This window comes from Onychomys torridus, chromosome 9 (genome assembly GCF_903995425.1).
Source record: "Onychomys torridus chromosome 9, mOncTor1.1, whole genome shotgun sequence".
NCBI classification, from domain to species: domain Eukaryota; kingdom Metazoa; phylum Chordata; class Mammalia; order Rodentia; family Cricetidae; genus Onychomys; species Onychomys torridus.
In genome coordinates this window covers 30,448,485-30,467,935 of record NC_050451.1, presented here as the reverse complement: position 1 = coordinate 30,467,935, position 19,451 = coordinate 30,448,485, and the positions used below count along the sequence as shown (strand labels likewise).

At 49.7% G+C, this 19,451-nt stretch overlaps 1 protein-coding gene across 2 annotated transcripts; it reads right to left on the bottom strand.

Moving 5' to 3' along the window:
* Positions 1 to 6,813: 6,813 nt before the first annotated feature.
* On the bottom strand, positions 6,814 to 13,569 carry Ppif (peptidylprolyl isomerase F). 2 transcript variants are annotated; one of them, XM_036200064.1, is made up of 6 exons: positions 13,252 to 13,569; positions 11,898 to 11,928; positions 11,354 to 11,442; positions 9,568 to 9,664; positions 8,869 to 8,944; positions 6,814 to 7,059 (listed from the first exon to the last, which is right to left on the bottom strand). In XM_036200064.1, exons 1-6 carry the CDS (start codon positions 13,444 to 13,446, stop codon positions 6,978 to 6,980), a joined length of 570 nt encoding a protein of 189 aa, XP_036055957.1. In that variant the 5' UTR covers positions 13,447 to 13,569; the 3' UTR covers positions 6,814 to 6,977. The 2 variants fall into 2 exon arrangements, with proteins under 2 accessions (XP_036055957.1, XP_036055956.1); XM_036200063.1 differs by having other exon boundaries at positions 6,992 to 7,714; positions 13,252 to 13,567.
* Between the last annotated feature and the right edge of the window lie 5,882 nt (positions 13,570 to 19,451).

Genomic DNA, 19,451 nt, shown 5'->3' with positions numbered 1-19,451 from the left:
GTTCCCACAGGCCATAAGTCCCTCATCAGGAGTGGAAGACCTGAGACAGGGAACAAAGCCAGGCCTGGGCCCTGAGCCCAGCACAGCGGGAAGTCTCGTCCACAGTTAAGGAATGTTTTGGGAGCTGTGATGTCATTGGGGTCACATCTACTGGATACTGGAGTGTCCTGGCCAACATGGGACAACTCCTGGGCTTGCTTTCAAACAGTCCAGAGTTGGAGGGTCAGGGACATTAAAAGGAGACTGGCAAATGGATGGTGGGGCTCCAAGCCAGTCTGGTAACAGGTTGCTTGTGCTGGCTCTCCATCTCTGGTCCCATACCTGGGTCAGAGGTAACTCCAAGGCAAGCCAGGCCGAATGGGTGCAAGGTGGCAGAGGGGCAGAGGATGGGCTACCCGATTCACACACAACATCACTTTTGGTTCCTGCAGTAACTTGTGAGTTGGGGGTAAGAGTCAGTGGAAACCTACATTGGGGAAGCCGAGGTTCAGAGGTTGAGGGGCTTAAGAAGCCCATTTCTCCAGCCTCAGAGTGGCTCCTCTCTCCACCTCTACTTCCAGTGAACAGAAGGCCCCGGGGCTGATCTCTGCCTCCTGTGGCCTCCTTCCCACACAGCCCTGGATTAGACTGGCCATCCCCCAGCCTCCTGTACACTGTCCTGACCCCATGCTCCCTCCCTCCCCCAGTCCACTGGCAGGCTGACTTCCTGCATTGCTCAGGGAAGAAAGAGCCTTGGACCTGTCAGCTCTCCTTGGCCCACAGACTGTTCCTCTCTCTCCCTTGGCCAGCCACACGCCCTGGCAGTTCCACTCTTCTGCCTGTTTCCCTGTTGGGTTTTGGCACAGGACCCTTGTCCAGAATGTCATGGAGTTCTTTGCTGTCCCACCCCTCACATGCCAGTCCAGAATTTCTTCTGCTTTGGGGATTGCGTGCGCGCGCTCTCTCTCTCTCTCTCTCTCTCTCTCTCTCTCTCTCTCTCTCTCTCTCTCTCTCTCTCTCTCACCAAACTAGCTGGTCCTTTGCTGTCCTCTGGTGGCTCAATCTGAGAACTGCAATTTCCTGTTGACAGCCAGGTTGAATCAGAGAGAGAGACAGAGAGAGAGAGACAGAGACAGAGAGACAGAGACAGAGAGAGACAGAGAGACAAAGATATTGATTTATTTACCAGGTTGACTGGCTCTTTTGTAACCTCCTTCTCTTCATCATCACCCATCCTCAGCACAGAGACTGACCTCACTTGTCTCACCACTGGCAAAGACCCTGGGGAAACAGTCTTCAGCATTCTCTTTCCCCTCAGATACTGATTTCCCTGTCCAAACAACTGTGTTGTTTCCATCCTCTGACTGGGTACCAATTTGTAGGCTCAACACCAGGAGTGGTACCAGGAAAGCCCCACAGAGACTGGATCGGGCAGTGTGGCTGTGCCTTTGGACTTGAAGGAACAGCTGGACTACCTGCCAGTGGGAAATGGCATGCTAGTAATCCAGGGCAGGCAGTGACATCACAATTAGTCATGGTATCACCTATGAGTAAGGGACAGGAGCAGGCCAGCTGTCTGTGGCACTTGACTGTATGACAGTAAGGATGACCACAAGGACTGGGTGAGTTCTGAGGATGCTTGATTGATCACCAAAAGAAAATGAAACATTTATGCCTTTCAGTTCTTAGCACAAGTTACAGACTGAAGACCAGAGTCTTCTATCATGGGAAAAGACTCCTGCACACACTGGGCTGGTTGAAACATGAAACAAAACCTTACTTATGCAGGTTGCTGACCTCCATGACTTTGGAATTCACAGTCTTGTCAAGATTTTCATGTGGCAGAGCATAAAGAATGAGATCTAAAATTTGGAACAGGGACATGTGGATGGATCCGAATGAAACCAACAACTTGAACTCCCAGGTGCCTGTCTGTCCCTTGCCCACCTGTGTCTGAGGAGAGTTGACTGCTTTGTGTAAAAATACCATAACTGGGGCTGGCAAGATGGCTCAGCAGGTAAGAGCCCTTACTGCTCTTACAGAGGATCCAGGTTCAGTTCCCAGCACCCAAGTCAGGCAGCTTACAATCTCTTCTAAGTCTAGTCCAGGGGACACGATGTCCTCTTCTGGCCTCTGAAGGCACCTTCATACACATAGTGCACATACATGCAATCAGCCCCCACCCTCTACCACATAAATCATTTTTTAAAATACCATGAAATGCACTTTGAAAGAGGACACTGAAGACCCTCCACAGAGCTCATACATGGGTCAAATGTTAGCATCGTCCAGGACAGAAGGATCCTAGAAGCATCATCTTGCATACCAAAAGAATTAGAAGATGCTGCTAAGACATCTTTCTAAGCAGACTGAGTAAGAAAACAGTTCACATTCCATACAATTCACATATCAAATGATTGTTAATATGGTCATGGTCATATGCGACATGTCCAGAGCCAATTCTTGAACATTTCAACATGAACCTGAGTTGCAGAGGACCTGAGTTCAGTTCCCAACACCTATGTCTAATGGCTCACAACCACATGCAACTCTAACTCCTAGGGATCCGACATCCCCTTTTGGCCTCTTAAGATACTCACATACCCATATGCTGTTCATTTTTGCCTTGGGAATAACTAAGTAATTCCTCTCCTCTCTTTTTATAATCCCAATGGCAAACCAGAGTTTGATTCCACCAGAGATCCACCTAGGGAACCAATGAGTTTATTAGGATTGCTTTCAGAGCATGGGAGAGAAATTATGGGCCAGAGTGTGAGTGACCCAAAGTACCACAGTGGAAGATGTGTGTCTAACACAGGTTTGTGGCTTCCATTTGGCTTCCCAGTCTTTCAGTCCTCCCCAGCTTATACTCTAGTCCCTTCCTGAGACCCTGAAGCCATGTTCAATTAGGGTAGAGCTGCACACAACCAGTTAGGGAAAGTGGCTGGATACTCAGGAGAGGGGTCCCATGACATCCCCCCCAGCCCACCCTGTTCCCTCCTTCTATAGTGGAATGTAAACAGTCAACAAGCCCAGCTGTGATGATCTTTTGTAAGCAGGCACAGCTCAACTCATGAAGATGGATGCTTAGGCTGTCTTTAACTTTTGGTCAGTACTAGTAACTGCACTATAAACAGTCACACAACTTATTGTGTGGATACGTTTTCACTTCTCTTGGGTAAATAGTGACTCTGTTTAATCATCTGAGGGAACCGTTGGCTGGCAGTGCATGAAGGTTAGACGTGTCCACATCCTTGCAAACTCTTACAACTATCTGGCTTTTTAATATTACCCATCCCAGTGGGTGTCAAGTTTCTCACTGCAGTTTTGATTTGCATTTCCCTGATGACTAGTGGTTTATGGTGTCTTCTCATGTCACACAACACATACGTGGAGTCAGAAAAACAACTTGCAGGAGTCCGTTCTCTCCTTCCATTGTGTGTAAGGTTCTAGGGAATTAAAGATAAAGTCATCAGGCTTGGTGGCAAGGCTCTGTTTACCTGAAGAGCCACCTCAACAGCCTAGGTTTTTTATTTTTAATCTCAAAATGGCATTATATTCCAATATAATATAAATATACATATAAATCCATACAATCCTTCCGTTTCATCTTCTACATGTTCTCTGAGCCAAATGGGGAGGGAATGTTATACACATGTCCATTTAAGGCTGAGCATTCCACAGTCAAATAGTCTCTGTACTTGGACCAGTTGTGAGTCTGGATTGACAGACATCCTTTATAAAGAGGCTTCTCCCATGAGGGGTGAGGGTTGCAATAGTCTGCATAAGGAGAAGTGTTTAGAAGGCAGCTTGATACTGTTTCTGTGTTTTACAAATGTTTCTTCTGTAGTATTAAATTCTGTAACTTTTGGGTCTTATTCCAATATTGTGTTTACACACACACACACACACACACACACACACACACACACACACATAAATAAATAAGCAAGTAAATAAATAAATAAATAAATAAATAAATGACTCAAGAGCAAAGTGCCTTTTACTGTGTCTCACAGCATGCACCCACAGTCCCAGCTATATGGAAAGCAGAAGCATAAGATAGATCTCTTGAGTGCAGGAGTTTAAAACCAGCTCCAGGAAAAACCAGTCTCAAGAAAGCAGCTGCTCAGGCACTGCAGGACCCTGTGAGTCCCAGGCCTTAGTACACCTAGGAAAAAAATTGCAGAAACTGCTTTTCATGATGCAAAGTCCTGCAGACCCCAGACATGTGTTAGAGCAGTGGTTCTCAACCTTCCTAATGCTGTGACCCTCTTAATACAGTTCCTCATGTTGTGGTGACCCCCACAACCAGAAAAGTATTTTCATTGTTGTTTCATAACTATAACCTTGCTACTGTTACGAATCCTAATGTAAATATTTGGTATATGACCCTGAGAAAGTGTCAGTCGACCTCAAAGGGGTTGCAGCCCACAGGTTGAGAACCACTGTGTTAGTCTCACATACACGAGGCTAGTGATGCCAGGTCCGAAACAGTGGCTCCTGCTGGACACCATTTCCACACAAAGTCCTAGAACGGGTGACAGAACTCAGCGGCTACCTACAAAGAGGTATAGGGAAGGTTCAGAAGAGGCAGTGAGTTTTTGTGTTTTAAATGATGGTCATCACTCAGTAGATGTGGTTTTCAAAAATCATTGATGGGACAATTCAAATGTGCTAATTTTACTATATGCAAATTTTATCTCAGTGAAGTCATCCTGATAAACTATCATGCAACTCAGAAAACTAATGTTTTGGGCTTTTGAAAACACAAGGTGTCCCATATTATGGCATCTAGGAAGCACATGCAGGCTCACCTCTTATGTATGAATTAGATACTGAGGGCTATTGATGTATGCGCTAGGAACTGAGGGCTACTGGCCAGCAACAAGCCAGGGTGTCACTTAAAACGGTGCTAAACAAAAACCCCCGAAACCTTGTTAGGCCTTCTGCAGTGCTGAGAGGACTGCAGAAGATGACCTTGCCTCTGGGGAGAAGGTTCTAGAATATTCTTATATGCTTGCTGTACCCCGAGATTCCGCTGGATGGAGACACAGCACACACATTCACAGTGAGAGAAAAACACAAGCCCTGCCACCTTCTACCTCTGAGACCCTTAGAAACGGATAGTAGGCAGGGCACAGCTCAGAGGCTGGCTTTCCCTTCAACTTGTCACTGGTACCTGGAGCACCCCAGGTCAGCAGGCCACTCCAGAGACAGCAAGAGCACTTCCATGACCTGTACAGCTCAATGACAGAGTATCCACTTACATCGGCAAGGCCCGGACTTCACTCCATAGCACCAGAAAAAAAATAACATAAATGGTAAAATAAGTGAATATATTGATTTATAAATAAATAGATGTTTTAAAAACATTTTATTTTTAAAGTAAATTGCTTAAAGGGGGTGGGGGCTAGGTACAGGCCTATAATCCTAGGTACTCAAGAGGCTGAGGCACAAGAATCACAAATTCAAAGTCAGCCCAGGCTATACAGCAATGTCAAGGCCGTTATGGAAAATAAACAAAAGGTTGACATGAGGTGTTGGGGGTCAGGGCTCAGTGGTAAAGAGCCTGTGTGACCCTCTAAGAATCCTTTTGTGTGTACTTTCTGCACTACCAAGAACCCAGGGTTCTGCCCTTTGCCAACTGTCTTGACTGGATTAATCTTAATCCAGCCTGTAGCCTCAGTTTACTCAACTGCAAGCTGTTGTGTGGCATGAGCAATGTCTGCTACTATTCAGCTGAGATCTGCTTCTCAAGAGAAATCCCTCAGCAGCCCCACTGTAGAAAGAACGGGAGAGTACCGTGTAGACACGCGCCCCAGGGTCCACACCATCACACCTGGGTGTCCTGAGGATGGCTGATGTGCTCAGAACTGCTTTGAAACTTCTAGTCTAGTCAAGCTCCCAACCCATGGAGCAGAGCTCTGACTTCATGGAAACTCCATGACTCTGAAGGACTCAGCCTGGCCACTATGACCTCAGAGTGACCAGGCCCACCTGTAACCTCACACCACTGACTCAGGAATTCCATACCAAATGAAGGCATTACTCACCCCAGCCAGAGCCCAAATCCCTTCTCTAGGAGATACTGACTTGCCATGTCCCTGCCCACCTAAGGTAATTCTTAGTCATCTGCTTGCCCAAATCCTGCCCTCCCTGAGAATTCAGCAATATGAAGAATTCCCAGTTTCAGAGGCCCAGCATGGACAGGGAAACACACACCTAACTTTCAGTGACATCAGCTCCTTGCTTAGGCAAGACCCCTTTCCTAAGGAAGTGTCATCCTCTTGTCATTATCCAGAGCTTGCTGGGATGACATCAGGCCCAAGGCCATGCACCTGACATGGCCCACACCCAGTTTGAGATCTAGGTGTCACACACACATTGTACACCTGAGGGAAGCTGAAGCCTGGTCACTGAGCAGAGCTGGACTCTGCCTGGACGGGAGTCTGCCTTTGTTTGGATCATCCCCACAGCACAGATGGCAACAAGGATGTCTCCTAGGTCTCTGCGTTATTAACTGAGATGTTCTGAGGGCTGAGGGTGGGCCGTGTATGCTCACAGGCGCTAGCACCAGGAATAAACAAAATGCAGTTCAAAGCACCAAACCTGACACATGGGAATTGGAAAATTGGCTCCAGCTGGATACAATGGTACATGCCAGTAATCTCAGCAGCATTCAGGAGGATCATGAGAGTTTGGGGCTAGCCAAAAGGATACACAGCAAGTTCTAGGCCAGTCCAGCCCACACAGCAAGACCTTTTCTCAAAACAAACACAAAAACAAGCACACCCCAAACACTTGTATTTCAGATTTCTTTCTAAAGCCAGAGACAGCAGTTTTATAGAAAATAGGATTTATTATCACACAAAGGACTGTTCCAGAAATCTTGTACATATATTATCATTGATAGATTTGATTTATTTAACATACAGAAAAAGCAAAGCCTGCCAGGAACACGTTCCTCCTGAGGACAGTATGCACACGGGCCGTTTTCAGCACAGGAATTCACATTGAGCAGACAGCCCCAGCTCACAGGTCTGCCCCAGGTCCAGCTGCTTCTGTCCCACAGGCTCCCTTCAAAAGTCATAGCAGAGAACCAGCAGGATTCACAGTAACCAGGAGGAAATGCACTGATCTTGAGACTTTCACAAGAGCCCTGAATTGTGTTTCAGAAGCCAGGCTCAGGGGTTGTGGCTTGTGGCAACTCAGGTCACACATAGTACAGTGCAGTTAGTGTCACAGTTTTGTTTCTATGAGATCTTATTAAATTATTGCAATGAGGAAGACAACATTAAGTCATAGCTGCTGTCCCCACTGGTCAAGGAAAAAGTCCCTAGATGCTAACTGGTCAGTGACACAAATGTCCAAGGCACACTCGAATGGCAATCTCAGGGCCTCTTGCTAAGGGTGCATGGCCTGATGGCCACACTGATACCCAGAAACAGGATCTGAGGAAGGATGGACTGTTGAGAGCAGCCTAGTCCTATGAAAGACCTTCTTCATACTCAGTAGTGGATTTGGGCCCCTGTGCTCGGAGCACCTGGGCGAATTAACACATGGTGGCCACTACTGTCCTAGCACCTTGGCTGTGAGTTAGCTCAACTGGCCACAGTCTGTGATGACAATCTTCTTAGATGTCTTCCCACTTTTTGAGCCGAAAGATTCTATTTTCTTCACAACGTCCATGCCCTCTTTGACATGGCCGAACACAACATGTTTACCATCCAGCCTGCAAGGAGGGTTGAGCCAAGTGAGAAGACACGCAACACCTTGGCCACCCAGTACAGAATTCGCCAAAGGTACTAATTCTTACAGGGAACCCCTACCCAAAGTTTAATCAAGCTCTGTGAGCTTCCCAGCTGCACTCTAGAGATACCAGGCTCCCAGGACGTGTTCTGTCACCTTTGACCTGGCAGCTTGATCTGAACCTTGGTGACCTTACCTATGAGAAGTGAGCTATTCTTATTCCACCTAGGAAAATGGTGGGCTCAGAGCTATGCAAGACATCTGTACAAACAGACTAGTTCAGCAGAAAAACTGAGTGTCAGGACAAGGGCAAGAAACCTGGAGGTGCTGAGCAGCTCTTGATTTCTGAGTTCCAAGGACAGACAAGGGACTTAGCTCCATCAAAGCCAAGACCGATGACAGCTGGGGGAGAACTGCAAGGCCCATTACGGCTTCCATGGAAGGAGCAAAGAGGATGAAGACAGCAGTGACATGCCCAGGCCTGGCAGCCCTGCGGGGCTCGGAGAACACAGGCTGGCAAATGGCATCCTATCACTTAGGTCTCCTTAACGTCGTGAAAACAGGCTTTCTAAAATTCTCAGTCAGCTGCTGCCCCTCGAGGCCAGGGACCTGAAGTCTGCAACACTGAGGACTTGGTGCAGAGAAAGGTACTGCTTAGAGCAAGTTTTACCAGGGAAAAGGTATTCCCAGACAGCACGGGCCTATGGGAAAGAGGCACATGCTGGGGAGCCATGTGCAGCCAGGCTGACGGTGTTTGAGGGAAACCTGCCGCAATACCCAGGATTCCATAAGCACATTCTGTGGTGGAAGCAAGCCAAGGAAGCACCAGGTTAAGCCAGACAAAATGGCTTCTACTCAGACCACCATGAGGTCACTTATTGAAGCATTTCCCCAAATGTGAGGTAGAGGAACCCTCGTGTGTGTGTGTGCAGGTGTGACAGAAATCAAATCCCAGCCAACAGAAGCACTGGAAAGCACAAGTGTGACACAGTCATAGAACACCCCAAATTGTCCCTCAGTATCAGTGGGAAGCAGTCCCCGGCCCAGAGCAGGTGATCTAGTGGCACACTGCCCTCCAAACTGTACAAAGACCGCCTCTGGTTTCACTCTCAGCACCCCTACAATGTGACTACTCACCAGTCCGTTTTTATTGTGCAGATAAAGAACTGAGAGCCGTTGGTGTTGGGACCTGCATTCGCCATGGACAGGACACCTGTAAGATAAGCAGAGCGGGGCTGTGTCACCCAGGAGGCCCCTCATCTGAGATGCTGCTTGGAAGGACAGATGGCTCACACTCATTAAGGACAGGTGAGCCAGTAGATCCTGGAACCAGAGAGACGCAGTGCTAACATCCAGACCCTGGCTCATGGGCCTTGACTGCCTTTCTATGGAAAGGCTGGGGGGAAGGACTTCAGGGATCTCAGTGCAGGAGTTGATTGGAACCCTAGATATGGCCTCTAGGCTCTCCACACTCTGCCCTGGGTAATGCTTAGACTCCTCAACCAAGTTCCCACTGAGGAAGTTTGTTTTTATTTGTTGAAACAAGTCTCAATTATGTAGCCCAAGATGGCCTCAACCTTTGGGTTCTTCTGTCTCAGCCTCCCAAGTGCTGGAATTACAGTAGAAAGTCTGGTATTTACAGAGTTACAAATGAGAAAGCCCTAGGGAAACCCAATAAGCTAGGAATGCTGAACTGCCTGGATGCTAACAGATGCTAAGGAGCATGACGGGGTGTCGGGCAACTGTGGACCACAGCTTCCCTGGGCAGCAGAGCGGTAGCATCCAGACGGTATGAACTGCAGAGGACACTAGAGAAGGGCTCACAGTCACACATACCTGGCCCCACGTGCTTCAGTGTGAAGTTCTCGTCAGGAAAGCGGCTTCCGTAGATGGACTTCCCTCCCGTGCCATTGTGGTTGGTGAAGTCACCAGCCTGCACACAGTAACACACCTTGTAAGTGGTTACCACACAGCTGGCAGTGTGGGTCCCTTAAGAAGGCAGCCCCAACCCACCCAAAGCCCACCCACAGGCAAAGGGGTCAACAAATATCGAGTGCCTGAGATAAAACCGGCAAAGCTAAAACCGAGCCTCTGGGTCTGGAGCCACACCCTGACAAGTCTGGTTTCTTATCTGAGCTAGTTTTTCAGTAATCTACATGCCCGAGATATTCTGATTTTCAACCCTCAATTCCTAAGAGTCACAAGCAGGTGATCAGGGGTCCTGGTCTCAGAGATGGGCTGGGGGGAAAGGCCACTTCCCCAGGCTGAGTGCCCTCCTTTGCCCCAGCATCAAAGTCCCCAAGCACAAGCCCAAAGGTGTTTGTAGACACATGGCACACGGAGGCTGGGAACCTTCCTTAGAGCCTGCCCAAGGTCTGGGCAGCCTGGGAAGCCCTGCATGGAATTCTTGCCTGGAAGAGTACAAGAGCAATTCTGTGCCCAGTTGATAGTCATGGCCACACCGTGGTTTCTCTGAGACAGGACTCTTGAGAGGTACAAATGGCCCTCTCCAGCTAAAGCATCCACAGACACCAATAGGTGTTCCCAGTCACCTTGCCTGTGCCTCCAGAGGCCACTACTCCAAGCCTTCTGGAGTAAGTCCCTTCCTGACTCCAGATGCCCACTCTAGTGCCTACCTCAGCCACCACCCTCTCTGTAGCAGAAAGGTCACTGGGCTTGGGTGGGTCCTGTCTGTCTCTCTTTCACTCTGTCACATCCAATGTGTAACCAGGCACAACAAAGTAGCAGCAGGCACAGCCCCAACCCAAATAGGCAGAAAGGACTACAGAGAGGCCATGGCATCTATGCCCATCTCTAGCTCTTCTGGTCTCCACACCTTAACCCCTGACCTCGAGTCTGCCCAAAAACTTTTTGATACTAACACCTATCCCAAACCTCACACAGCCATACTTACATATTTGTAAAACAAGAACAGGTACCTACAGAATGTGTTCATTTAATAGGGAAAAGGCCCTTTAGCAGGAAGGCACCTCCAAGTCTAGGCATGTGTGATTCTGACTTAGCCATCTTCCTCCCATCCCCTCTTCTGCCATGCCCAATGCTCAGGGACACACAGAATGCCAAGATTGGAGACTGTCCAACTCTGGTGGCTGCTGGGGGATGTCTTTCTGTATGCTGTGAATATACATTGTCCCCATTGGCTAATAAATAAGCTGCTTTGGCCTATGGCAAGGCAGCTTAGAAGTAGGTGGGAAATGCAAGGAGAAAGACAAAGATGGGGCAGAGGCGGGAGAGACACCAACTACCACCCTAGGAACAACATGTAATGGGATGCAGATAAAGCCACGGAACACGTGGCAGAACATAGATTAATAGTTATAGGTTGAGTTAAACTATAAGAACTAGCTATCAAGAGGCCTGCCATAGGCCATACAGTTGATAATGAATATTGAGCCTCTGAGTGATGATTTTATAAGCGGCTGCAGGACCATGGAGCCAGGGGGGACCAGAGAAACCTTCAAAGCCTTAAGGTCCACCCTCACCAGCAGACTTCTGTGTCCCTTCCATGCACCAGGCCCCTGCTTGCTTATCAGTGATCCTCACCACTGCCCTGGGCGTCTCCACCGCCAGCCCCATCACAGTGGAGCCGTGTTACTGGTACCTGGCACATGAAGGCTGGGATCACTCTGTGGAAGGTGGAGCCTTTGTAGCCAAAGCCCTTCTCACCAGTGCACAGGGCTCTGAAGTTCTCTGAAGAAAGAGGGAGAGGCAGGTTAAGGGCAGGCCAGCCTCCCTGCCAATCGCCTGGTGAGCTATGTGTATGCCCCTCCTCCTGAGTCCACTCCTTAGCACACACTTCCCTGCTTTGACCCAGTAGCAAACACTAGGACTAGAATACAAGTCAAGTCCTAAGCTGTGCCAGCCAAGATAACATGGCAAGCAGCCCAGAGCCTGGGCCATCATGCAGAAGGGGGTTGGAAGCTATCTCTGGGAACTTACAGGGGCCTTCCCCTGGTTCTAAGCTGTCTAGCTACTCTCAGACTGGTTAGCAGAGCTGTCAGCAAGGTCCAGAGACGGATAAAGGCTGCCTCGGGGAACCCAGCAGCTGGGCTTAGGCTGGAACCTCCACATTGTCGCAGTCTGAGCCCTCACCCAACCCCAAGCCCATCAGCCTTGTCTGGTTCTACCTTCCACCTTTGCCTTACCTGCTGTCTTTGGCACGACATCTGCCTTTAGCTATGGGAAGGAAAAGGAACAAAAGAGAGTGGTTAGTCCAGAAGCAGGTGCAGAACAGAGCCCCTGACTACTCACACCCAATGGCCAAGGCATCATGAGAAAGAACCACAGGACCATTCCTTTCCTATGACCACCAACCCTTCTAGAACAACAGCCAAAGCAGCTATCATTTCTGGCAGCTGCTTCCTGAATCCAAGGCCTGCTGCAGGCAGCCTCAGTTTCTTATCTATCAGGGGACCAGTGTCATCCTGGCCCACTTCTGGGACAGAAGTGGCAGCTGGAGGCCCTAAGCATGGGTCCCCAGACCAAGAGTATCATAGTAGAACCAGCTGCCATTCCTCAGTGCTGAGAGAAACTGAGGCTCACAGAAGAAAAGAAGGGGACAGTTAAGGAATGACTGCAGCCTCGTCCAAGCCTGCCTCTTGCCTCTCAGCTTCTCCCTTGGTGGCGAATGCCTTTTTCCCAAGCACTTGGGAGGCAGAGGCAGGTGGATCTCTCTGATTTCAAGGCTAGCCTGGTCTACAGAGCGAGTTCCAGGACAGCCAAGCAGGCACAGAGAAACAAAACAAAACAACAACAAAATCTCTCTTCACCAAATGGGGTTAGGGAGGTACTTTTCGTCTTCCACAAGGGGAAACTGAGGCATAACAATAAATACCAGCGGCTCCCCCCCTCCCCCAATAAATCGGTCAGTCACCACTAACTGGTCCCTTTGTTTAAAAGTGGGACAGTCTGAAGGGCCTCCCGACACCTTCTGACGGTTTCCTGCTTCTTTTTAAGGTTCGAACAGGGGCTAGAGCTGAGCGTGGACCTCAGAGAGTGGAAAGGGTTGGGCTCCCGGTCGAGCCACATTCCCACTCGCATTCCCAGGTGCCTCTTCCTAAGGAGCTAGGTAGGCCTCCGGGGCGGATCCGGAGTGCGCTGGGCCTTAAACTCAGGCCACTATGCGAGCACCGGGCAACACCTGGGCCTCAGACACCTGGCCCACCTAGAGGCCTGGATCCAGCCCTGGGTCCAGCCTCGGACGCAGAGGGTCTCAGAAACCCAACCTCAGCCCTGGCTCGCCAGTGGCTGTCACTCAGTGCTATCTGACCTTGACCTTTTCCTCCACACCAGCTCTCCCTCTCGGCTTCACTCCTTAGGGTGTTGAAGCGCCCCGGAACAGACCAAACTGATGTCGCTTCTCTAAGACAGGGAAACTGAGGCCCAGGGTTTGGAAGTGAGAGGCCCAAGGTCATCCGGCGTGCTAGGCACAGAACAGGATCAGAGTAGTAAGGTTTGCCCTAACGCCCAAGCTGGGCCGGTCGGGTCCACAGTCCTCACCTCCAGCACCACGCGTCCGAGCGGCTGCCCATCGGCGCCCACGTCCAAGTACACCAGCGGGTTCCGGGAGGAGGAGGAGTTCGGGTCGCGTGATCCGCTGTCGCTGCAGGCGCGAGTCGCGGAGAGGAGCAGCGGCGCGGAGCGCGGGCCAGAGAGCAGGCCGAGCAGGCGGGGGCTGCGGCGCAGCGCCAGCATCACCGGTCGCGGGTCGGGCGAAGCGCGCGGAAGAACTCAGAGGAGCCACAACCAAGGTCACACGACCCAGGAAGCGATTCCTAGGCCACGCGCCGCCGCCTTTATTGGCCGGCTGGCTTCGGGACCACGCCCCCTCACGCACGCCTCCGCCACGCCCCCTCAGAGCCTGTTCGCTAGCGACCCCTGCTGGTTTCATCGGGCAGCGCAATCAGTTCGTGTCTCATGCTTCCCCCCCCCCCCCCCCGTCGTTCCCCCCCCCCCCCCCCCCGTCCCCCCGTCCCCCTTCCACCCCAACTTAAAGCGCCTTCAGAAAGATGCTGACCCTGGGAGTCAGAAAGGCGAGGGGATCTGAGGTGGATTAGAAAGGGAAAGATAACAGAACGAACAGATAAACAGAGAGACCTTCCAAGACACCCAAAAGTGACCTCAGGCTTGCGGATCCTGGGCTGAACCCGTCTCCATTTGCTGCTAGAGATCCGACCCTCCGCCAACAGGACTGAAAATGCAGCTTGCTCAATAGCGCACCTGCCAGGCTTCAGTCCCAGGATGACAGTCATTATTCCCACCACCTCCAGCCAGGCCAGGAAGGTGCTAGATTAGGTAACTTCTTAAGCAACCAGTCTTAAGAGATGCCAGGAAGTTGGTAGTGTATGATGGAGAAGGAAAGGCTTAGCAAGAAAGCCAGAGCCAGGGATTTAAACCCTGGTTAATTGTGCGTAACAGCAGCCTGGGAAGCAAATGAATGCCAGCAAACCAGGGCACTTTACAGTTGGGAAACTGAGGCTCAGAGAGAAAAAAGCTCTAGTTAGGGCTAGAGAACCCTGGTTCCCTACTGCTGGCTTGCACCAGTCCTTCTGCAAGGGAGCAATGAGAAATTCACCCTGATTTTTTTTTTCACACCCATTCTAGGGATTAAAAAAAAAAAAATGAGAGAAGCATTTGTTCACCGCTAAACGCTGTTCCATAGACAACAGTGATGGGCATAGCCTAGACTGACCGATGCGGGTATGGCTTCAGAATATAGTTTGGGGTGGGGTGGGGATGGGGGATCTCTACTGCAAAGTCTTAACAGGCCTAAGAGGTAAGAGAAGGAGAGGAGCTGAGCCTTGGGAGCAGGGGAGCCTGGCCTGCCCCATCGAAGAGTCAGCTTGTGGGAAGGCATCCAGCAGCCAGGCTAGTCCAAGCAAATCCATGAAGTCAGGACATGCTCCCTGCCTCACACATACACATGCTTGCCTGACCCCTCTTGTGAGGGTTCACAGTCCAATGCTTTGTCAGCCCAATGCTTAATGCTACTAGCCTGACAGGGTGTTTTCCAAGCCCCGGTCTAGGGGTGGAGCTCACCCAACCCCACAGAATGCCCCCTCTTTTCTTTTTCTTTTTTGTTTTTTTCAAGACAGGGTTTCTCTGTGTAGCTTTGGAGCCTGTCCTGGATCTTGCTCTATAGATCAGGCTGGCCTCGAACTCACAGAGATCCGCCTGGCTCTACCTCCCAAGTGCTGGGATTAAAGGCGTGCGCCACCACTGCCCGGCATGCCCTCTCTTTTCTTAACAATTTATTTATTTTCAAGCTGGAAAACTCACTTGTCCTCTCCTCTGCCTGAACCATTGGCACGTTCTACATCTATGCAACAGCAGTTCACACTTGGATTTACCAGGAATGGAGAGGAATGACCACATATGCCCTGCTAGAAAGCATCCAGAAGCCCCCCCCCCCCTTCCTGCAGCCAACTCTAGGCCTTGGCTCCCGTAGCCTTGAACATACCCAGAATGGGAACTGAGAAAACTAGTTCTTTCAAGCCTGCAGAGATGGGGGGTGGGGGCTTAGTCTATCTCCTACTGTGAAAAAGTGTGCAAAATCCCACCTCAGAAGAGAACTTGCCTTCATTCACTCCCTCCCCTCCCCCAGCCTCCCCCAGCCTCAGCCCTCATCCACTAGCTTTGCGGTCCAGGAAGCAGGCCCCTTTCCCAGGCCCCATGTTGCAGTAGTGAATGAGGGCAGTGTGTTGGGCTGAGACCAATCTGTCTGACTTCAAGATCAGGGCTATTGCAAACCTTCCTGGCTGTCACTGGGACTGAGACTTCCCTCCCAAAGGGCAGGAGAGAAGTCTTGGAGGGTCAGCACAGGAAGACAGAAAACGAGGTAACCGGGAGTCGTGAACACACTGGACGTGTGTGTGTGTGTGTGTGTGTGTGTGTGTGTGTGTGTGTGTGATTTCCACTGTGGGGAGTCAGCCTGGACATGACCACCTCTGGGTACAACAAATGGGAAGAGGTTATTCTGGGGAAGAATGCACCAGCAACAGTCCAGGCTGGCACTAGGGCATCTTTTATATCTTGAACGTGAACTGAAAATGCCACGAGAGGAGAGTCACGGAGGTCTCTAAAGGCCAGACCGAGGTCAGATGTGGGCAGTACTGAGAGCTGTAGATGCTACAACGCTCCCTCCTCTTCTTCCTTTGTGTTACTCCATCCTACTTTCTTCCCTTGAATGAGCCAGGGAAAACTTCCATCTTCACCACAGGCTGGATTCTGGCATCACTCCTACCTATCCTGTCCTCAGTGGTATCAGGGGAGGCAGTCCCTAAGCTGAACTGTGGCTAGGCATATGCCCAGCCCTGAGGATATGGGGCCCAGCTGAGAGTACATCCTCAGTTGGCTCCCCCTCTTATAGACTGGGTCGTCTTTGGAAGTTATTGCCCAAACTGCCCAGGTGGCTTCTTATGTAAGAGTGCTGACAGTTGGTGTTCCCTGGGACCCTGTTCCCTGGGACATGCTTGGGCCTCACAGAGCCAAAGGGCAGTCAGGAGAGACTGGCATCAAAATCGTGTTCTGGTGTTGCAAACTCAGTTGCCCGTGGGAGCCAAGAGTAATGCAAGTTGGGAAGGACAAGGAGGGAGTGGAAGATAAATGCTGTCCTAGTGGTTGAGGCACGCTCCAGCTGGAGGGACCCCGGAGGTGGGACTGTGGGAGCAGTGCAGCCGGCTAGGCTCACACTGTCCAATAAGAGCAGAACACCTGAAGTTTCCAGCAAATCTCCTTTTAAAACTTTATATGTATGTGTGTACCTCTGTGTGGATATGCACACATGAGTGCAGGTGCCCACAGAGGCCAGAAGAGGGCATCAGAGTTCCCCTGAACAATTATAAGCCACTTAATTTGGATGCTGGAAACTGAACTTGGGTCCTCTGGAAGAACAGTTAATGCTCTTAATGATTGAACTGTCTCTCCAGAAACTCCCTTTTGAATCAAGGTTTTATGTAGCCCAGGCTAGCTTCCAGCTAGCTATGTAAGTGATGATGATCTCAAATTTCCAATCTTCCTGTCTCCTGATGAGTGTTGGGATGACAAGCGTGTACCACCATACCTGCTTTAAATGGTGTTGGGGATCAAACCCAGGGCCTCATTAGGCAAGCACTACACCAATTGAGCCCCATCCCCAGGCTCAAAATTGAGTTCTTAAGAATGTTGGGAACTATTTCCTTTTTCTTTCTTTCTGTTTTTATTTGCTTTTTCTTCAGTTGATTGAGAAAGAGTCTTGCTGTATAGACCTGAATGGCCTATAGCTCACTAAGTATATCAGGCTGGTCTTGAACTTGCATAAATTCTCATGCCTGTACCTCCCAAGCACAGGGAGGCACAGTTTACACACTGCCTCAGTTTACACATTTCAGGGGTTTGCCACCTTGCTCATCCTGGGAGTTCATTTTAAAATAAAATTAAGCATGAAATAAGACATGAAGAACATATCCAACACCTAGACAAGGCAGGTGCCATGGAGTGTGACAGTGCATGCAGGTGTGTGAATGCTGCAGCGATCACATAAATCGGGATTGTCTAGAGAGTCTGTGCAGGAAGCACTAGGGTGACAGCAGGTGACCCATGTGGGCACCGGGTGCAGTTTCGTCCTGAGGGCTGTGCACATTCCCAGAGGTGTTTTGCCTACTTTTGTTTCTTTGAGGCTTGGTTTCCTCATCTGCTGAGAGGAGTGAGTGATATCTCAGAGAAGGGCTCCTGTGAAATAGAATGGAACTTGAACGTGTGAGGGGCTCAGTGAAGGAATGAATGAGAAGTAAATGAATGAATGAGTAAATGGGTGGATGCTTTCCTGTTGGTCATGGTTTCTCAGCTTTTGAGACAGAGTCTCATCACATTATGTAAGCCACACCAGCTTCAAACTCACTTGCCTCCTGCCTCTTGGGCACTGGAACCATAGGGTGTCCCGCCAAGTCTAGATAGAAGAGTGACTTTGAAAGCATGATATCAGGATCTCTCCTTTTAAAAAAAAAAAAAAAAAAAAAAAGATTTATTTATTTATTATCTATACAGTGTTCTGTCTACATGTAGACTTGCAGGCTAGAAGAGGGAACCAAATCTCATTATAGATGGCTGTGAGCCACCATGTGGTTGCTGGGAATTGAACTCAGGATCTCTAGAAGAGCAGCCAGTGCTCTTAACCTCTGAGCCATCTCAGATCAGTGCACAGCCTGTACTCTCCTCTCATGTCCAGGCCTTCTTTCCCTGGAGAACCTATACTATCAGTCCCCAGCCACATGGCCTCCAACAGCTGAGCACTATATAAGCCTGCTACCCTGAATATACTTATATGCATAGTTCACACCCAGGGTTAATAGGAGCCAACCCTGATTTAGTTTTTGTGCAGGTAACATCCCCACCTTTATTGACTTTTCATGCTTTACAGCAGCATTTTCAATGCTCCAGTGTCCCAAAGCAAGGAGGGTCCCACTGCCAGGTTGCATAGATGTGGGCTTGGGCCTTTGCCAGTGCTGCTTGCCCAAGCTCCGCCCACCACAGAAATCAACAGCCTGTAATGGTGCAGCTCCCCTCCCTTCCTGCCATCTGCTGGCACATGCAGTTTTCTTCAGTCTCCTGACTGGGTCCTCTCAGTCTCGCTTGCTACTAACAGTGGAGGTCTTTCCTTCCTCTGTTAGAATAAACCCCCTTCTCTCCGCAGTGTTTATATGTTAATCAATACTGTCTACCTTCTAATCACGGTCACCCACCATTGGTCACCAGCGGCTGTCTTTTCTTCCGATTAGAATAAGCCCTGCAGGCTGAGGTCTAGTTAAAATCATAGCAGGTGGCCTTTGTACAGCTAATCAAAGTGCACATCATAAGCACTGTTTCTCAACACCTTCCTGGCCCTGGAGGATACATACTAGTATGACCCTGCTCTTGATGAATGTGGTCTCTTAAACTCACGGGAGTGACAGTCAGAGCTAACTAGCTTTGTGTAGCGTTAAGCGTGTGGGCCCACAGTCTGAGTTCTGGGTCAGCTCTGCCTAGGGCCTGAATTTGATTCCTCCTGCTAATGCTGTTGTTGTTGAATTTTAGTACAAAGGTCAAGGGGGTCAGGCTAAGAGAATTCTCAATCTCTGTGACAGACATCTCTGATATTTAGCTACCACAGGCTGCATACCTAAGATAGAGTATAGCTCACAGGTCCTAGGCTCACCCAGGTACCTCGGGAGACCACACAGAGGCTTTAGCTCCTTGGGACTGTCTTCAGCAGAACTGGCCCCAGAGGAAGGAAACAGGGACCCTGTAAACTAGGGTGTGGGGAGCAGATTGGGAGGGGACTGGGACATGTTGCCATTTCTAGAGAGACAAGCGCTCTGTGGAGACAGAGTCACAGTGGTCCACCATAGGCCTGCCCAGAGCCAAGTCTGCATTAATTTGGCTGGAGGAACTTTCCATTACTTGGCAATACCACAGTACTTTAAAGTAATAAGCTCCCCATGACTGAAGGTGTGCAAGAAAAACTACATATAGTATGCTTATTCAGGGTGTGTGGTGATCCAAGGTGACCTCAGAGGTTCTTTTCAGTTCTGAGACTGTGGTTTAGGCCATTTCAATGGAGGTTGCTTGGAGGAGCATCAAATGCAGAGCAAGGCCTCTAAGTGCAAGCTCAAAGCCTTTTATTGGCAGACTGGCCAAGAAAGTTCAATATGAAACCGTAAGAGCCAGGAGGGAATATGGTTACT

Bases quoted from the DNA above. Each gene is read 5' to 3' on its own strand.
- Ppif (XM_036200063.1), bottom strand. From the start codon at position 13,446: ATGCTGGCGCTGCGCCGCAGCCCCCGCCTGCTCGGCCTGCTCTCTGGC. The intron at 11,929-13,251 runs GTGAGGACTGTG...TCCTTCCCATAG, and splicing joins TCGGACGCGTGGTGCTGGAG to CTAAAGGCAGATGTCGTGCC. The intron at 11,443-11,897 runs GTAAGGCAAAGG...CTCTTTCTTCAG, and splicing joins TGTCGTGCCAAAGACAGCAG to AGAACTTCAGAGCCCTGTGC.